The 18,599-nt window shown below is 38.4% G+C and overlaps 1 protein-coding gene across 9 annotated transcripts in view; it reads right to left on the bottom strand.

Annotated features, from left to right (window-relative positions):
• NR3C1 (nuclear receptor subfamily 3 group C member 1) overlaps nt 1-18,599 on the bottom strand; it is a 101,114-nt gene that overhangs the window by 29,938 nt on the left and 52,577 nt on the right. For 6 of the 9 annotated variants that reach the window (XM_081137087.1, XM_081137086.1, XM_081137088.1 and 3 more), the window contains one exon: nt 17-183. In XM_081137087.1, the coding sequence (XP_080993213.1) occupies nt 17-183 (167 nt within the window). The remainder of the gene's footprint in view (nt 1-16; nt 184-18,599) is intronic. The other 3 variants (XM_081137092.1, XM_081137091.1, XM_081137093.1) reach the window with 1 other exon arrangement.

Raw genomic sequence — 18,599 nt, 5'->3', positions numbered from 1 at the left:
TCTTCAAAACACACACTACCTTCCACTGCCCTTTTGAAGAAGACCTTACAGCTCCCACAGGTCAAGACCCCGTAATGGCATCCTGAGGCTTCGTCAGAGCACACAAGGCAGAGCTTGGGAGGCGGGCCTGCAGCTGCTGAGCTGGATGCAGGAGGAGAGCTTGCATCGGGTCTCATTCCGGGGCTAAAGAAGAAGAAAGCAGTGTTGTGATTTAGCTGTCATGACTCAAAAGATACCCACCAAAATACAGTTATCTTAGCTCCTCACTCTGCAGTGAGCATGGTCACTCTGGCTCCAGGTTCTAGCAAACGTGACACTATCCTACCTATTGAAATAGATTCAAATAATTATTTGTTCTTTTATACAAAATTAAGAGTGAGGTCATTACTTTTTAAGTATCCCCTAAAGTTGTGCTTCAGTTAGAAATTACGTGTTTATTAGTTGCTTAGGATTTGTTTATATTTATAATCCCCTTTATTACGGTGTCATTTATATACAGTAACACCATTTATAAGTATTCAATTGATGAATTTTGTTAAATAGATAGTTAGTTGTATAACTAACACCATGATCAAGACATAGTATCACTCTCAAAAGATTCCTCTTACCCTTTAATGGCTTAAGACATCAGCTGTTTTGGGCAGGCATCTTTATAAATTCAGTCACTTCTCATTACAATTCTATTCATGTCCTCCACTTGAGTCAAAACTTCTTACAATATTAGTTTGGTCCTACATCTCTCATTGCCAGCATTGTCATCCTAACTGAAACCAGTTTCTTAGGACTTAGAAAAGACTGATGCAGAACCGTCCTTTCTATAACTTTCTTGTCTGGCTTGCAGTACAACTGGAAAAGGCACTAGGCTCTCAACTGTAAGGACTGTTCTGCCCTCCCCACTCCGCGTAGATTAGATATGCCCTGGAGAAGAAATGGAAAATGGGAATCTGCTTCTCCTACCGGGTCTCGTTTTTCATCTTGCAGACTTTTACCACAATGAGTGCAGGTCTAGTGTTTAAAAATAAATACTTTTCCTAATTTTTGTTTTGAAAAAAACTCAGAAAAGTTGAAAGGACTATACAAGGGATGTACACTCTTTACCTATGCTCACCATTCTTAACATTGTGCTCCATTTGCTTATAAAGATACACATTTATAAGCCAACAAAACAGCCATCCTTTTAATGCTGACGGAACAATTACCTATGAAACACTTCATAGTGGATCATCCAAAGCTTTCCAACGTGTATCTTCCTAAGGAATTTTCATCTTACATGCTAACTTCAGAACCAAAGCTACTGTACTGTGTAACTCAGAAGAATTTCTAACCTTTTAACTTTCTGTAACTAAAGAGTCTCTAAAAAAAGTTTCTGGAGAGTGCCTATTTCTTCTCTGGTTATGTGTTTTTCAGAATATGAGTGATAGCCATCTGTTGATTTTGGAACTATACACATTCAAGTGTGTTATCACCTACATAAGAAAGTTCATAAGCATACCGTTACTTCTCTCTAAAACTTTCTTAATTTGCCTGTTCCATTAGCTGTCCCTTTGTCACCCTTTATAACTGCACCGAGAACAGTACAGCAGGTTCTCAAGTAATGTCATTTTGTTCAACATTGCTTTGTTATACATCATTTCACTTAAAGTCGCAGAAACCATGGATGACATTAAAGTGAGGACTCAGTGTATTAACTAACTCTCCATTACAAATATGCTCAAATTCAGAGAGCAAACTAAAGAAATTGTTTTGATGTATCAACACGGTTAGAAATTATATTTATGAAGTAACATCTTTGTTCTGTTTTAGAAATAAAAGGTAATTACAAAATGACAATTTGTTTTATAAATGTCACTTTAAGTAATTAGGCCTCTAAACCCAAAGCTCCCCCTAAATTCCATCCTCAAATGAAGCTTACTGCACCTTGCCAACCCTTGTTTGTCTAAGAGGCTTAGTCAAGAGGACAGCATTCCCAACACCCCAATCAGGGAATAGGCCCCAGGGTTTCCCGTTGCTCTCTGACTGCTGTGAAGGTTTTCCAGATGCTTCCGTATCACAAGGCACTGATTCCCTACTATGTCTGGGAGCATGGACTGAGTACATACGGAAAGCCTACAATAGGAGAGAACCTGAGGTGACCCTGCTATAGGCCCGGCACAAGCTGCCTTTGATTAATGGAAACTCACGACTAATGTAGAGGTGCTGCCCTGGGCCAGAGTGTTACAGAGAAGTGGGAAGGCTGAGGAGCGAGTGGACGACGCAATGTGTTAGGGAAGCACAAACTTCCTTGGCTTCGTTCTGAAGATGCCCCTATTCCCGCTCAGCCAACCTCTGTCACCTGACATCTATTTTTAGGGACCAACCAGTTTGTCTATTTAGTTTACGGAAAACAAGCGCAATACTTAAAGATTTGAAGTGTTAATTTTCATACATAATGCATATATGTATGTATCTTAAAAATCTGTAGAAGTATTTGTAGTACTTTATAGCTTTAAAACACTTTCATGAATAGAATCTCATTATCCTCTCAACAACCCTGTAAAAAGAATGTCCTAGGCTCTAGATGAGGTCATGCAGTAGCAGGAGGCTGAGGAGGGAGTCTTCTGTCGTCACACTGACACGTTTCAATCCCAGCATTGCCATGTAAAAACTGGGAAGGACATCACATGTATGTGTGTGTGTTGTGAAAAGAGAACATGTAGGAAGTCAAGCACACAGTTCCTACAGCTAGCTGGCATTCAATACATGTTCATTTTCTTTCAGCAACACTGGAGATTTTATAAAAAGTGTTACCTAAGTGGAAAGTAGTATTAAAAACCTAGAACAGTGTTCCCAAATTCTCACTTACAAATTAGAGCATCTGCAGAACACGTTCAGGCCACTGAGCTGTGAGCTACAGATGACAAAGGGGAAAGTTAAAACTAAATGAACAAATGGACTGATAGAATTGTAGCGAAGGATCTGGAACTTAAGTCAGGCTTTTGGCATCCCTTCAGGCGGTCATTCTGGGCTACATCAGATAAGAACTGAGTACGAGGAAAGCTGCCAAGTATACCCCAGACATCAGTGGAAAAAATCAGTTTTTGTCACATAAATATGAGGACTATGGTGGCCTATAATGAACAACATTGGGAGGAATGGATGAACGTGAAGTGGCATTCAATGGCAAATGTGACCCTATGGTATTGCTAAAAGGGCTATGGTACAACAAAGTGGTTAGGACTCAAGGAAAACCATATGGAATCGCCATTTTTTAATGATACGTGGCAGAAAGAGATGAAAAGCACACCACAATACGAGTGCATATTAAGCACACCATAATATGAGTGCATATTGCACCTTCCTGGCCTGAAAAAGCTAAAATGTGCTGGTCTTTGCTCAGTGTGTTTACAGCTACACCAAACATTCTGAAGATGCTGAGGTTCTCTTCATACTGACTACATCCAGGGTGCCCTCTTATAGGTGAAGTCATAGGCACAAAATGCTGTTTCCCATTCAGAACGGACACCCAAGGTATTCCTGAAGCTATTAAGTTTACGAGAGGAAAAAAACGTGTAAAATTGGGGTGTTCTATTTAATTCTCTTGCAAGAAAAGCAACTGATGGACAGTCATGGGTGGATTCTAAAAGTTAATCGCACACCTTGAGACGCATGTAAAATGTGCAAATTACACCCTTTCCTTCAGCACATACTTCCTGGCACCTGAATGCCAGGCACTGTGAGGATGCAGAGTTCATATCTTATAAGGAAGTCATGTCATGCACGCAATGAATTGCTGCAGTGGGAATGAACCCTGAACCTGATCTAGGTAGGAGTAGCAGAATATTTTAGCTGCCTCTTATGTCTTACTACAGGAAGAGAATCAGCTACATGTACAGACAAATCTGGTTTCAGATCCTTGCTCCAGGGTTCTAACAACTGCAGCAGTGGCTAGCTGACAACCCTGAGTCTGTTTCCTTATTAGTTCCATTTTAGGAATTTTTTTGTAGGTGATACATCACATTTATATCAAGTACTGGGCACACACTCAGTGATCATCAAACAGTACTCGCTTCAACTCCCCACCCCATTAACTTCTTTTTCTCTCCCTCCCAATTCCTCCTTCCCTTCTAGAGTATTCTAGGGAAAGAGGAGTGCTATAAATAGTCTTCCCTGTGAGCCAGGGGAAGGTTAGTAATGGTCCCTTAGAATCTCAAGTCTAGGTAATTGTAGATATGTATATTTTTGATATTACAACCCAATTCGACAATTTAGTGTTCCAATGTGGAATCTGAAACCGTATCAGTGAACTTTCGGTAACTGTTACTTAAAATCCACTGGCCTGTCTCGCACTTTGGAAGGATCTTTTACCCGTGCATTAGTCATCTGGAAAACACTGGTTCCCTGAGTTATGCAGACCTTCCAAGTGTTGGCTGACACAGTATAAAGGAGTCACATTTGTTAAGCTCACAGTGGCAGTTATGTCTTCCAAAGTTCTAAATTTTGTTTGAAAGTTCTAATTTTTATCAACTGGCAACAAATACTGTCAGTTGTCTTCCTTGAAGTGATAAGCTCACTTCAGTCATTTTTGTGAAAATGTGCCAAATAACCCAGCTGAAATCACAATTGATCTATAGTATACCACGAAAAAAGTGGCTTGTTCAGCTCACAACTTCATCTCACACGTTCTTTCCTGAGACAGCCATCAGATGCTACATGCAGCACAAGTGCTGTCTGCACCTTCCCATTGTGTCACACAAGATATTTAAAGACACCTATTCAAGAGTAGAGATTTAACAGAATTAGCATTTTGCTTCCTCAGGATATTCTTAAGAGGAACCGTCTTTCCTTTTTTAACCATGGATGCATGGCAGTGAATACAGTGACTACTGTACCCTAAGATACCAGCAGCTTTACTCATCATTGTTTTTGTATCATCTATGCAAATACCAACAAAGTACAAAAGGCAAATAAAAACTATGTATTATCATGAAAATAGCTCTGAAAAGATCTTGGGGTTTCCCTGGGGTCCGTGGACCACATACTGAGAATTGCTATTATGGAGACTAGTGAGGGCTCTAAGTCAGACTGGCTAGAACTCACTACGGAACTGCAATGTCACCTTTCATCTCTCTAAATCTCAAGTGTCCTATTTCTAAGTGGAGACTGTCATGCACCTGGCAAAATGATACAGTACTGCTTACTAAGTTAGAGGCTATCCCCCAAAGAGAAAGGAACAGAGATGATAAACTATGACAAACCCGACTGGCGTGGTTGGCTTACCCTTCAATTTAAGTAAATTTAATAAACAGCTTTTCAACGAAATGCAATAAATCCACTTGGGGGGGGAAATCAAAGGCATATTATCACCTCAGAGAACAAGTATTAATTAATATGAGAAAGAAATCCTGGAAATAAAGCTGCTACAACTGGATTTTAACCAACTACAAATGGAATTAGGTGTCTTCTCATTGGTTTACTAGTTTTGTCCCAGTAAAGCAATGGTTCTCAATGGGGAGCAGTCTTGCTGCCCTGGAGACATTTAGCTTTGACTGGAAACGTTTTTGGCTGTCAAAAGGGAGGAAATGCTACTGGCACCTAGCGGGAAGAGGCTAGCGTGCTGCTAAACATCTACAATGCACAGCACAGTCCCCCACATCAAAGAATTACCCAATTGCAAATGTTAGCAGTGCTAAGGTTAAGAAACCCATAAAACTGTAAGCAACACGTGGAGGAAAAAATTCAGCAAGGACCAGAAACATTTTAAAACCTTCTGAACTATCTTTAAAAATGGAGCAGCTGCCCTAAGGGAGATTCAAAACAGAGCTAAGGCCAGGGACTGTCCAGGCCTAGTGGTTAACTGGAGTCAGTAATTTATTTTCCCCTCTAGTGCTAGCCCTAAATGGTGGTTTTTACACATTAAAGTCACCTGCATTTTTCTTATCTTTATTCATTAGGACAAATGGAAATACTTAGCAGTACACCCCAGGCGACTATATTTCCTAACTCCTCATTTATCCCTGAATTAGCAAAGGGATTACTGACTCATTGGTACTACAGAATTATGAATGTGACACCTTCAAAGAAGGCAAGAACAGGTTTGAGACGATGGCACACGTACTGCCTTCTTATGTGTATATCTCACTATGTATGCAGATACCTACAGAATAGCACCGTAGCTGAACAAACTTAAAAAAAAGGGAAAATAACCTATTATTTCCCTACTCCCTAAAAATAAAATCTAGTAAAATTACAAATACATTGGTATACGAGGAAAATCAAGTCATGACAGGATGTAAAGAGTTAATCACAGGTGACATTCAAGCTCAAAAACAACTCCATAACCATCAGTTTCAACCCCAGATATAGGTTTACTGAATTCTGAAATTCGGAATATTTATTGTAATTTGTAATATAACTGCTGTGAAAAACTTCAATAAAAATGACTAAAAAAACAAAAAACGCCACTCATTTCCACCTTAACTATAACAGTAACATTTCTAAATATCTTCTTGCATTCTTAGAGGGCAGTGAATCTCACTATACTTAGTAGACCCAGCTTACATGCAGAGATTCTGCCAACCCCTCCCCTTTCCTCACATTCTATTTATCACTCCCTATAGCACTTCGCCATGTACCTTCCTCTTCCTGTCCACTCCCACCGCCACCGCCTTAATGCATGCCTTCCCGCACCTCTTGCCTTCCCCACCGCAGTGGTTTATACTAAGCAGTCTCCTGGCTCGGGCTGCTTCTCCTTCCATTCCACCCACCACACTGCTAAATCTCTTCTGCCCATCATGATGAAAAGTCTCTGGGCTCCTCCACTGTATTATATAGTACAAGCCCAACATGGTCCACAACCTGGTTCACCTTTCTCCAATCAGATGCTGTCCCACTCCCCTACGGCAGCCGTTTGGTTTCTTTATCACCGGTAGTAGGGATCCTGTGTTCTACAAATATTCATGAGGTGACTGGAGTGTCCACCATGACTCTTCTGATCCATGACAACCTTTAAGTTCCCTTAGACATCGCTATGTATCACTTTACACAGGTGATCCCATGGTACCTTCCAATGTATGTTGCTATCACTACAAGAGTCCGGCATCTTGTACAGTGTCCAGTATATGCTATTTTATTTAACCTATTTATACATTAATCTTCATCTGTTCGAAGACTTTGAGGCAGCTAACATGGTAGATGTTTATGAGTTTATACCTACAATACAGGTATCACCTCACTACTGTGCAAGCTCTTTCATTATATACATTATCCTCCTTAAATCTGCTCCACAAATCTATGAGGTGGGTACTATTTACAGATGAGGAAACTGAGACTTAGAGAAGCTTACTCATCTAGGGTGACACAGTAACAGAGTAGGGATTCAAACCCAGGTTTTTCTAACACCAAAATTAGCATTTTAACCAGCATTCCACCTCCCTCACTATGATAAAGTGGCATAACTGAGAAGCTGAGGTGAATCTACATCTTTGAACTGAGGAACAATGCCTGCCTTCTGCTTTGTAGACTGAGATTTGATGTCTCGGTGATACCCAGCGAAAGGTAGCAAATTTCCCATGCCAACTTCCAATTATGATCTGCAAATCAAGATTTTTTGTCCAAGTAAGGGTTGCCAGAGCAGGTCAAGTTGGTAAACACAGTTGCCCTAAAACACAGTCTGTATTGTTTGGCTAAATTTTCAAATGATCCATAAATTAAGGTATAACTCATTCTGAACGATTAGCACAATTCCGAAATCCTTACCAAGATGTCTGTAAATCAAACAAATACAGAACAGCTTTTTAAATATTCATACTTATGTGAATATAAAGTAAGGAACAAAACTCACAGAACCAACCTCAACTTACCACATACTCCCTCCCTCCCCCCAGTCAAAAGCCCAGGCTTCAACTCCTTGATTCTTGAGAGTGTGGGAACTTCTTGGTTTCGCTATCATGCCTGTCTTCCAGATGAGGGTTTTCTGGCTATGTTTCCCTCAGGTTTTAAAAATGCTCTCACTTCACACCCTGGTTCCTAAATACCCACTGAAACAATTTAAAGGAATAATTTTAAGTATTTAATAGTGAAAACACTGGTAAACTTGTCCCTAGAAGAGATAAGGAAGAAATAAAGTAGTCTTTAGAATGATGTAAAAGTTACTTAGTGGACATGTGTAATACAGGCAGTTAGATGAAAAATCTGAGGCCAAAAAGTTTTCAGTAGGTGAAAGAAAACTGTCCCATCATAGTAATAATCATACAGAAAGCCAATTGGCTGATTTTTAATTTTATAGGCTAAGCTCCATGGCCAGGTTCCTTAATAATTATTTCAAATTATCCTTACTATTGGTCCATTTTACAGATGAGAACACAGAAATTAAGCCATACATTTGCCCAAAGTCACATTAGCACACGGGATATTGAATTTAGTGCTGCCTGATTCCAAAATCCACGTTCCTCACCCTCATGATTGTGTTGCCTGGCAGGGACCTGCAGGGTAATATCTGCTCAGTTCGATCGTTTTTAGAATATTGTGTGCGTCACCAAGTGGACAGTCTTGAGGTCAAATTAAACATCAAAAATAATTCCTCCTTCTGACTATCCTGGTATCACAATGGAGTAGAAATTATCTCTAATTAAATGATATGAAAGTATCCAGGTCACTTCCATTTTTCTTTAGATTCCTGTTATATTGACTTAAGTCTTAACATATTTATATTCTAAATTATTAAGGTAAATGCCACACTAGCCATTAAATATTGAATTAACATAGAGACCACGTATCAAAAGTATGAACAGAAACAGTAGTGTTTTATATGTTCCCAATACCAATTTTTCTCTGAAGCAATGTTTCACTAACATATTAGAAATCAGAATTTTTTGAGATGCATTTGATTTTTCTGAAATATACTGCTCCACCAAAGTATATGGTACCATAATTACGTATTCAACCTGGCTATATGACAACACTACCATTTATTTGGCACTCCTTATGTGCTAGACATTTGATATACGTAATCTACAGTCTTCATCACTATCCTTAAAGATATCACTAATCCCATTTTACAGATGCAAAAATTACACAAATATTAGAGAACTGTCCCCAGAACACCATATAACACTACTGAGAAGGCTAAGTTTAAATCTGAATTCAAGATTCCAAGTCTGCTGCTTTTTACATTTTTGGCACATACAAATAATAAAATTTTGGTTATCTAACTGTATGGCAGGTTAAATTAGAACAAATTATAGTGACACTAACAGGATATTAGAGCTCCTATTTCGCAGATACTGAGGTCAACTGATGCTCAACGTAACAGTTATCATAGAGCTAGAATAGAATTAGTACTTTTCACCAATACCCATTTATTATCTATTTACCCTGCATTCTCCAGATAAAGGCTGGCAACATTCTAAAAAAAATTCATGTGAATTATGCTAAAATTCAGTAATTTCCTTTCGTAAGTAAGATCCATTGGGATATTATATAATTAACTATTGGTCAAAACATACTGAAAACATAATGTATTATGACACTGTATATAATATGTACAGACTTAAATATATTTGTGCACATATCCCTTTTCTCAACAAAATTTCATAAATAACCATGATAGGCAACATAGGCTATCATTTAGTTTCACCTTTGCTAAATTTAGCAATTAAAAAAAGCAAGCTTCAGTTTGTTTTCCACAGTTCACATAAGTATTGATTATTGCAGTTCGTTTTAGAATATTCATTCTAAAGTATTCAACAGAAAAGAAACGTCTATTTCTTCTAAAATGCTATCTGCTAACATTTTGAAACCATATAGGGATGGAAGAGAAACTTTTGAAGGCAACTAATACTGTGATTTTTGTTTTAAAGTTGGGGGATTATTCTTCAGTATGTAAAAATTTGAAGGGCACAGGTAGCACTTTTTTTTTTAGAACAAATAAATAGTAACAATTGTTGCAGTGGGAAATCTGCAGTCTGGAAGCTTTGAAATTGATAAGCACTTATGATCAACAGAAGCTATTTCTAAAATAATTTGCAGATTTAAAAATAAAACCAACACTGTAATTCTCTCAAACTTGTCTTAAAAGCTCTGTTAAAGTTCATATCTTCACAAAAGTGTTACAAAAATTACTTCAGTTAAACCAAGTCCCTTCAAAGAATAAAATGTGACTAGTCAGCATTAGGACGCGCTTTAAAGTTGAGTTCTTATGTAAGCAGTAAGCTCTGCGTGCCGGAAACAGCCTGCAGAGCTGACATTCCCGGGAAACCACTGCTCCAAAGTCCAAGAGAAAGGAAACTTCTGGAAATAAGGTCCTCCATTTAAAATATCAAGTATTTTTCAGACTTCTTACTTTCAACAAAATTATCACTTCAAAAAACTTCACAATTCAACACAGTTAAGCATAGCAACAAAAGACGAGGGGGGCAGGGGAGGAAAGGAACCAATATAACAATGACCGAGAAAATTCTCATCCATTGTTTAAAACACAAGACACCATCTGCCAAAACATGAATCACACAATTGATATTTTAAGGACAAGTCATTAATCTGTAGCATAAATATCTGATGACTCTGGACCAAACGTTTCCGTGTGGATAAAGGATTCTCCCACATTAACACTGAAAGCTGACAAGTTTTAAAACAGTAAAACAATGCAAAGCAACCTGCACTGTTACCCGTTAGGTGGCCAGTCGATGCTATTCCAGGCTTATTTGAAGTGTTCATTTGTTGTTTTTACTTATCCGTCACTTTCTTTAAGAATCACAGACTGGATCTTAACGCCCCAGCCATAAGAACTGAGAGTTCCAAAAGCAAGAGGAAGAGAGAATCTTTCAAAATTACAATGGAGGTAGTTAGCAAAAGTTTGCCCACTTGCATAGCCTGAGGAAGGACTTTGCCCCCTCCCCCAAAAGGGGGGAGGGGCAAAAGGATGTAAATAGTATCTGAGAACATTCTTGTCGGAAATTTTAATTTTTTTCACAGTGCCCGTAAAGAATAAACTAATATAAAGGAAATTTTTTGTGATTTCTGAAATGTAGTGTAAACCCTAAATCTGAGAAGGATGAGAAACAGTGACCAAGGGAAACTTACACAGTAGAGAACAGGAAGGGCTCACATTTTTTGCCACTTCAGTGGAAAGTAGAAATGGCTGGTTGGCTCTATTGGTGGGCCCGAAGGTCTCATTTGCTTCCCTCCCTGCTGGCATCAACACATAAACATCAAGGACAGCAAAGTGTTAATATGCTAGGGCAGTTCTGGGGTGGGCTTGCTCCATTTGTTACTCATGTGGGAAAGGTAAACTAAGTGAACTCGATATAAGCATGATCCCTACACTGCGGAAAACTCATTACTACGTCCATAAAGCCCAAACTATTTTTTTCATAGTTCATTTCTTTGTATTTAGTCCATAATCTATTCCAAGATTATTGCTTTATATTCATTTGGAAATATACAACTAGGTCAAATAAAAATAAGTTGGAAGATACTGTTTAAATTATAAAAATAATGGTTAGAAAATTTGAAAAACACCAGAAAGTTTAAATTAGAAAATAAAGCCATCATACTTTTGTTGGAGAAAACCAGCAAACTTCTATACATATACTTAATCTTAAAATAATTTTGTATATATTTATTTGGGGGATAACAACAGATGACTGCTTTGTATGCAGCTTTTCATATGTGAGGCGCTGTTCGTTTGTTGTTCATCACTTAACATTTTGAGAAAAATTCCTATGTCAATAGATAATTTTTATTACATCATTCTTTGATGGTTGCAAAGTATTCAGCTGTAACTTAGCCATTCCTCATTATTGGTCATTCTCTGTTTTTGTTTTTTTCCTCTCATAAATACCACTGCAGAAACCTTTGCAAACATCTTTGATTACATATTAAATTACTAAAAGGATGAGGGAAGCCAGTGGACAGATTCAGGGCTTTTTGCACACGTTGTTGAACTGCCTACCCGCCCTCGCTGGAAAGTAGGCTCGTACCTTCCCCCGTATTTGCTCCTAACAGAAAACAAACCAGGTCAGTAATTGGTGCAAATTGCCTATTTCTTTCTTGGGGTGTCTGTCTTCTCCATTTGTAAGAATGTTTTAGATTTTAAGAATTTCAACAATCTATTGAGGACATATCTAGAAAGCCCTATTTTTAAGTCATATTTTGAAATATTTCAAGGCTGACAGTATATATGCCTGTGATGTCCTGAGTCCTTACTTATTTGCTCACGCGAGAATACTTCTTTTAGCCATATTACAGTTTGAAGTGTGTGTGAGCTTGAAAATAAAATGACCGGCCAAATGTAGAGCTGGTTAAAGATAATATTGTTAACACATGATTTATTTCAGCTCCCTCTGGAACCCAGTAAAATGAAAGGAATGGCATATTTTTTAAAGGTATAAATCTCTAAGAATAAAGACAAGAGAAGTGATATTTTGTCAGTGATACTACAATAACACTGGGAGGAAAAAGAAGCAATAATACCAGCCACATTTTACACTGGATTGGGTGGGCATTCCGGGGTCTGTTAAGTCACCTGTGGGGAAAGCTAAGCAACAACCTACTTACTATGACAGAACTTCCACATGGCTCAGAAACTGGGGATAAAGGCAGGGGCCAAAATCAGTTCAAAATCTGTTTAAGAATAGTTGCAGAATTGATTATAGGGGCAACTTGCCTGTAAAAAAAAACCAAAATGTTGCATAAAAATTATTTTTTGAAAAATCTCCTTAAAAATATGAGTGAGCTGACAAAATGATTAAGGACTTAGGGTCAAATCTAAAGGAAAGCATCCCAGCCACCTATGCTCTGAGCATATTGGGGTTTCAAATAAAAAGACAGAAAACCCACTAGGAAAATAGACAGAAAAAAACACACCTTATACATAGTTTACCAGGTAGGAACTCCAAGTGGCCAATAAGCATATGAAAAGTTATTCAGCCTCATTAGTAATTAAGGAAATGCAAATTAAAACCACCGTGAAATACCATTTTATGCCCACCAGACTGGCAAAAATTAAACATTTGACAATAAGGGTCTGAGTTTAAATGGCACGTTGCTTTAAAGACACTTTGGTGTTATCCAGCACAGTTGAAAAACAAGAATATCCTATGATCCAGCAACTCCACCACTTGATATGTACTCCAAAAATTAATGTGCCTATATGATAAAATGTGTGAGAATGCTGACAGCAGCATTTCTGTAGTAAACCAAGAATAGAAACTATTAACTCATGAGAATGGAATGGATGTATAAATAGAGGTGCACGTCTATACAGCAGTGAACTACAGTTTTATGTAATAACATGGATGAGTTGTGTAATGTAGAGTGAATGAAACCTAGTATTTTACTAATTAAAGTTCCAAAACATGCAAAGGAAGCTATAGTGTTTAAGGACGTATATATAGGTAGTAAGACAAGCAAAAGAAATAGTTATCATAGGCGTCAGGTAGTGGTTACAGAAGAAAACTGGGACTATAATCTTGGAAGGTCACATGGGAGGCCTCAAGTATTTATTCAAGTGTGTATATATATGGAGTTTTTTTATATATGCTTTGTTTCATAGTAAAAAATTTAAACTCTAAACAAAGTAAGTAGAAAAAGCAGGTTACTTAATCCTACCAGCTCCCCTACTCTTTTCCTTTGGTTGTCCACATTCCGGAGGCCAAGACTGGCCATCTAAGTTCCTTATCTTCTCTCCTATTTCTCATCTTTTTGGTTTTTTTGCTCTTATTTCTGGGTAATTTATTTAGTTTCCCTTTATCTCCCAGGCCATCTACTGAGCTTTTCATTTATACTTTCATTTTTTTAATATCTAAGAGTTCGGTTTTATTCTGAGTGCTTCCCTTTTTAAAAACCCCTTACTCTTATTTGATTAATGCACTGTTTTTCTTATTCCTGAGCATATGAATGATAGGTTTTTGTGAGTTCCTTCTCTCTGTGTATTTTCTTTATTCTTCTGTTGTTTGCTCTGATCTCTGTTTTTGAAAGTAGAAGCTATCTTTCCTTTCACCTTTTCCACCCCCTCCCTCCTTCGAGGCAGACCACCAGAGGCCTTTCTCTGGAAACAGCAAAGCAGAGGGCTCTGGAGTGAAGGCACAGTTGAGGGCACGGTATATACCCAGGATGACTATGTGAGCTGTTACACACCCAACATTAGTGGGGTTCACGTAGTCTGAAGAAGAGGGGGAAAAAGATTGAAGAAAAATGAACCAGTGCCTCAGGGACCCGAGAGACAGTATGAGATGGCCTCATGCACATGTAAATGAAGCCCTAGAATAAAAACAGTGAGAAGGGAGCAAAAAGATATTCAAAGAAATACTGGCTTAAAAGAAATTAGAATCAATGAATTTAGCATGGTCACAGGGCACAATTTTAAAAAATCAACCCTCTTTCTGTATGTTGCAACAAAGAATTCAAAAATGAAATTTAAAATTCATGTCATTTATAACTGCAGCAAAACACAGAGAAAACATAGAGACAAATTGGGGAAATGGTGCGCAAGAGCTCGAAGAGAAAACTAGAAAACATTATTTACAGAAACCAAAGATGATCTAACTAAATGGAGGGATACACAGTGTTAGCTATGTCTGTTCTTCCCAAATTGATCTATAAATTCAATGCAGCATCGATCATAATTCCAGTAGGCTGTTTGTGTGTGTGTGTGTGTGTGTGTGTAGAAATTCACAACTTGATTCTACAATTTACATGGAAATGCAGACTTAGGAGACCCTATACCTTCCGGGGGAGGGCTAAATATCTCCAAAGATGATACAATTTATTTACCAAATATTTTTGACTACCTGGAATTAAATATATATAATGAAGTCAACTCATCCATTAAAATTGAAACAATTCTTAAGTCTGTGGCATATACAAAACTCTTCTTTTAAATGTTTTATAAGCTGCTGTAGTTTCAAAATAGTAGTAACCTACATTGTTTGGTTTAGGCAGAAGCCTGAAATATATTAAACAGGTCACTGCTCCAAAGAATCAGCCATTGGATAATGGAATGTTAAAAGGAAAAAGAAACCAACTTAAAGGAAACTTCCTTTTGCCAAAGGCTTGGTCAGATGTGTTAACTCAGAATTATAGGTGTTCTTTAATTTATGAGGTTCTCATTTGAGTACTCTTAAAAATTAAAGGTAAGTGCTCTGATGGCCTGTAGCAAAAGGAGATGCTCTACTTAAGCAAAGTCACTAGAACAACAGTGAATTTGAGAAGAGCTGAAAGCAGAAGTCTATCACTCAGCAACCAGAATGCTAATAAAAATGACAAAAGTAGAAAGAACTATCTCTACCCATTGGTCTTTTCAGGGGTATCTGCATACACTGCTCACAACTGCCCTAAAGAGCATCCCTTCCCAACACAAGAAGACAAGTCTTCTAATTGCCAAAACTCTTTTAACAGAACATGGCATTATATCCTTCAGTATTCTGTTTTACAACCAGAAATTTGAAAGTGAAAAGACAATAAATACTTAATAAAAACATGATATTAAATATTCTTAGATAATTATTATTCTTTCATTAATAAAGTATACTCGTTGGTAAAGAAAACCTATTTCAAATAAATTGTGACTAAATATATAATCACTCAGTTTACAATAGATAATACAAGTGAATGCCCTCCATTCTTATTAAGAGTTCAACCTAAATGTTATTACTAAGGGCTTGACATGAATAGTTTTGTGGCAAAGAAAACACTGAGGAAGAGCAGAGAATGAATGTCTCTCCTCACATCATGCCCCTGCTCACACCCATCTGATGCTTGTCCAGGATGATGCGACTGTTGAATCATAAGCTGCTCACTGACGCCATGTTCAAAATGACAAATCGTTCTCTCAGACCCCCAGCAGGAATCCAGGACAGCCACAGTCAAAACACAGTGAACAACAAGGTGCTATGCAGATGTTTCACAGGGGAAAAGTTCTGAAACATATTATGTTTCAAGAAAAACAATTCCTTTCCTTTTTTAATCAAAAGGAAATGGGCGACCTCGTTTAATCTATTAATTTCCCTAATTTAATTTACAATTAACTGTTGCTGTACAGAAATTATTTTGGTTATTTTCATCCTGGTGATGTCTTTGAGAAGGGGTTCTATTAACATCCCCACTTTAAAGACAAGAAAACAGGCTCAGAGGGTCAACTGTGTAAGGCCACCAAGATGGAGGCTCTGTGAGACCTGGAATCTAGATGCTCAGACCTCTTGCTGAAGAGTTTCTTCACTGCTCCCTACTGCTGCTGTCCGTTCCGATACACAGCTGTAATATTTACCATGGATACACATCTGAATAATCAGCTTTAGGACAGACACAGGTTCTGTTTTCATGAAGCTTCCACAGCCCATTGTAGGATATATACAAGGAAATGGGCAATTATAATACACTGTGATTCATGCTGCCATGGGAGGACATGGAAGGGCCTTCGGTGAGAGGTGTCAGGGACATCCTCCTGGAGAACATGGCACCAATGCTAAGAGCTAGAAAGGTTAAGTCAGAGAGGGAGGTCAAGGGAGAGAACATACTGTGCAGAGGCCTCTTGGTACACAGAGCACAACTCATCTGGGAAACTCAAAGTAAAGGCAATAGAACAAAACCAACAAAAATACTAAGAACATCTGAAAATACTGTACAACCAAGGTCCCACAGTGATGGGGGAGTCAGAGGCTAAATTCACAAAGTGCAAATGTAAGACAGCATCTACGGAAGGTGGTACGATAGAAATCTTAATAACACCGTGTCATACTGCACTCTCAAACTGAGACTGGCACAGCATTCTAGTGCAAAGCAAACCACCCCACCAGAAACGGGTAACCAGAGAGATCCCAGATGTCCTACCGCCAACTCACTGGGTGACCACCAACAACTCATTTAGCTTTCCTGGACTTCAAGCTCCTCCTTCTGAGACTCGCAGATAAAGCCACTTATCTTGCAAGATGCAGGATACTGGACCAGATAATTTTCTCAGGACTCTTTCAGTTCTAACACTCATGATTCTCTAACTCAGATACATGATGGCAAATAACCAGAGATGAACAACACTACTACTATCTTAATGAGAACCAGTAATAGTAGCTAATACTGTGTATTAAGGACCAAGCAACGTGCTGGCACTTGACATTCCTTACCTTTCTCAGCCTTCACCACAACCCCATGAGGTGAGTTCTGTTATCAACCCCAGACAGACAAGGAAAATGCAGGCTTAGAGAAGTGACCTGCCAAGGCCATATAACTAGCATTTAGCGGAGCCAGGTTCTCTCCGAGGCATCCCAGCCACAGAGCTCCTGCCTTACCCAGCAGTGCGTGCCTCTCTTTTATGCACTGCTGGCAGGAACAGTCCCTGTACTGTTACCCTGTACTTAGTTTTTTCAAAGTATTTTCACATTAGCAATTTATCTTATCTTCATTAATAGTCCTGGAAGGTAGACAGCGTTATCCCCATTTAGAGATGAGGTGACTGAAGCTCTCGCAAGGTCCTGCAGGGACTCGGTGATGCACTGGGGCCAGGATCCAAGTTTCATGACCTTGCTTTCTGTGTTCCTCCAAATGCAGCAAATTACATAGATTTAAAAAGCCAACATGAGAGACAGCTAAAGTGCAAATGTTTTCACTTAACTTTTTGTGGTTAATTAATTTATAAAAGGATGATTAATAGAAGATTTTATTGACATTTATAGATCAGTGATTTTAGGCTAGCCGTTTTTCTAAATTATATTTTCATTACTCTTGTAAGTTACAACATGGAGAAACCTTTAAGTTACTTACTGTGATATAGTAGTTAGCATTTAAACATTGTATTTTGCTATGTCTGGTTTGGGGAATCCAGGCTTTAAAGGACTAAGGTAAAGTAGACATGAAAGAGAGAGAGAGACCCCCAACACAGCCTTCTGTACCCCTAGCCGTATAACAGCTTGAAGTCAGTTAAACTTTATTTATCAAAGAACCGCCTCAAAATAATAGCAATGAAAATTAATATTGAGTACTTAAGATGTGCTTGACATCAGCCTAAGTACTTTATACATATTAGCTTAGTCTAATCCTTACAGAAAAACTTACCTTAGTCCATCTTCACCACAACCACATGCAGAGATACTATTATTATGCGCAGCAGATAAGGAAGATGCAAATTCAGAGAAATTACCTGCCCAAGATCATATAACCAGCATGTAGTAAAGTCAGCTTTCTCATTTCTCATATGTGTTAATAGCCTCTCAGAGAGGCTATTTTCCCAAAGAAAGTCCCCCAACTAGAAAACAGCGGTATCTGGACCCCAAATGACGTAGACCACTCTGGATGCCAAGTGCTTGACCACTGTGCTACATATACAATGTTACGCCCTTAAAGGGCAGGTTTTAATGAGGCATACACTGCATGCTGTCAGAATCCCAAATCTAGGTTATCAAAGTAAGTTACTGAAGAGATAATCAGCAAGCAAATGAGCTGATATCCACTTGGTTAAATGAGTCAGCAGCTGTGGTCCACTAGGGGCTATGTGAGGGTCATTGTTCCACTGAATCCCGCCCCCCCTTCCCACGCACTCGAGCGCACGTACACACACACACTCTCTCTCTCACTCTCTCTCTCTCTCAAGCTTAGAACTCTCCATGGCATCTGCGACTTCAAACATGGCA

This window comes from Miniopterus schreibersii, assembly GCF_964146895.1.
Source record: "Miniopterus schreibersii genome assembly, chromosome: 4".
Classification (NCBI taxonomy): Eukaryota; Metazoa; Chordata; class Mammalia; order Chiroptera; family Miniopteridae; genus Miniopterus; species Miniopterus schreibersii.
The sequence above is the reverse complement of the archived record's forward strand: the minus strand, read 5'-3'. Positions and strand labels throughout refer to the sequence as shown.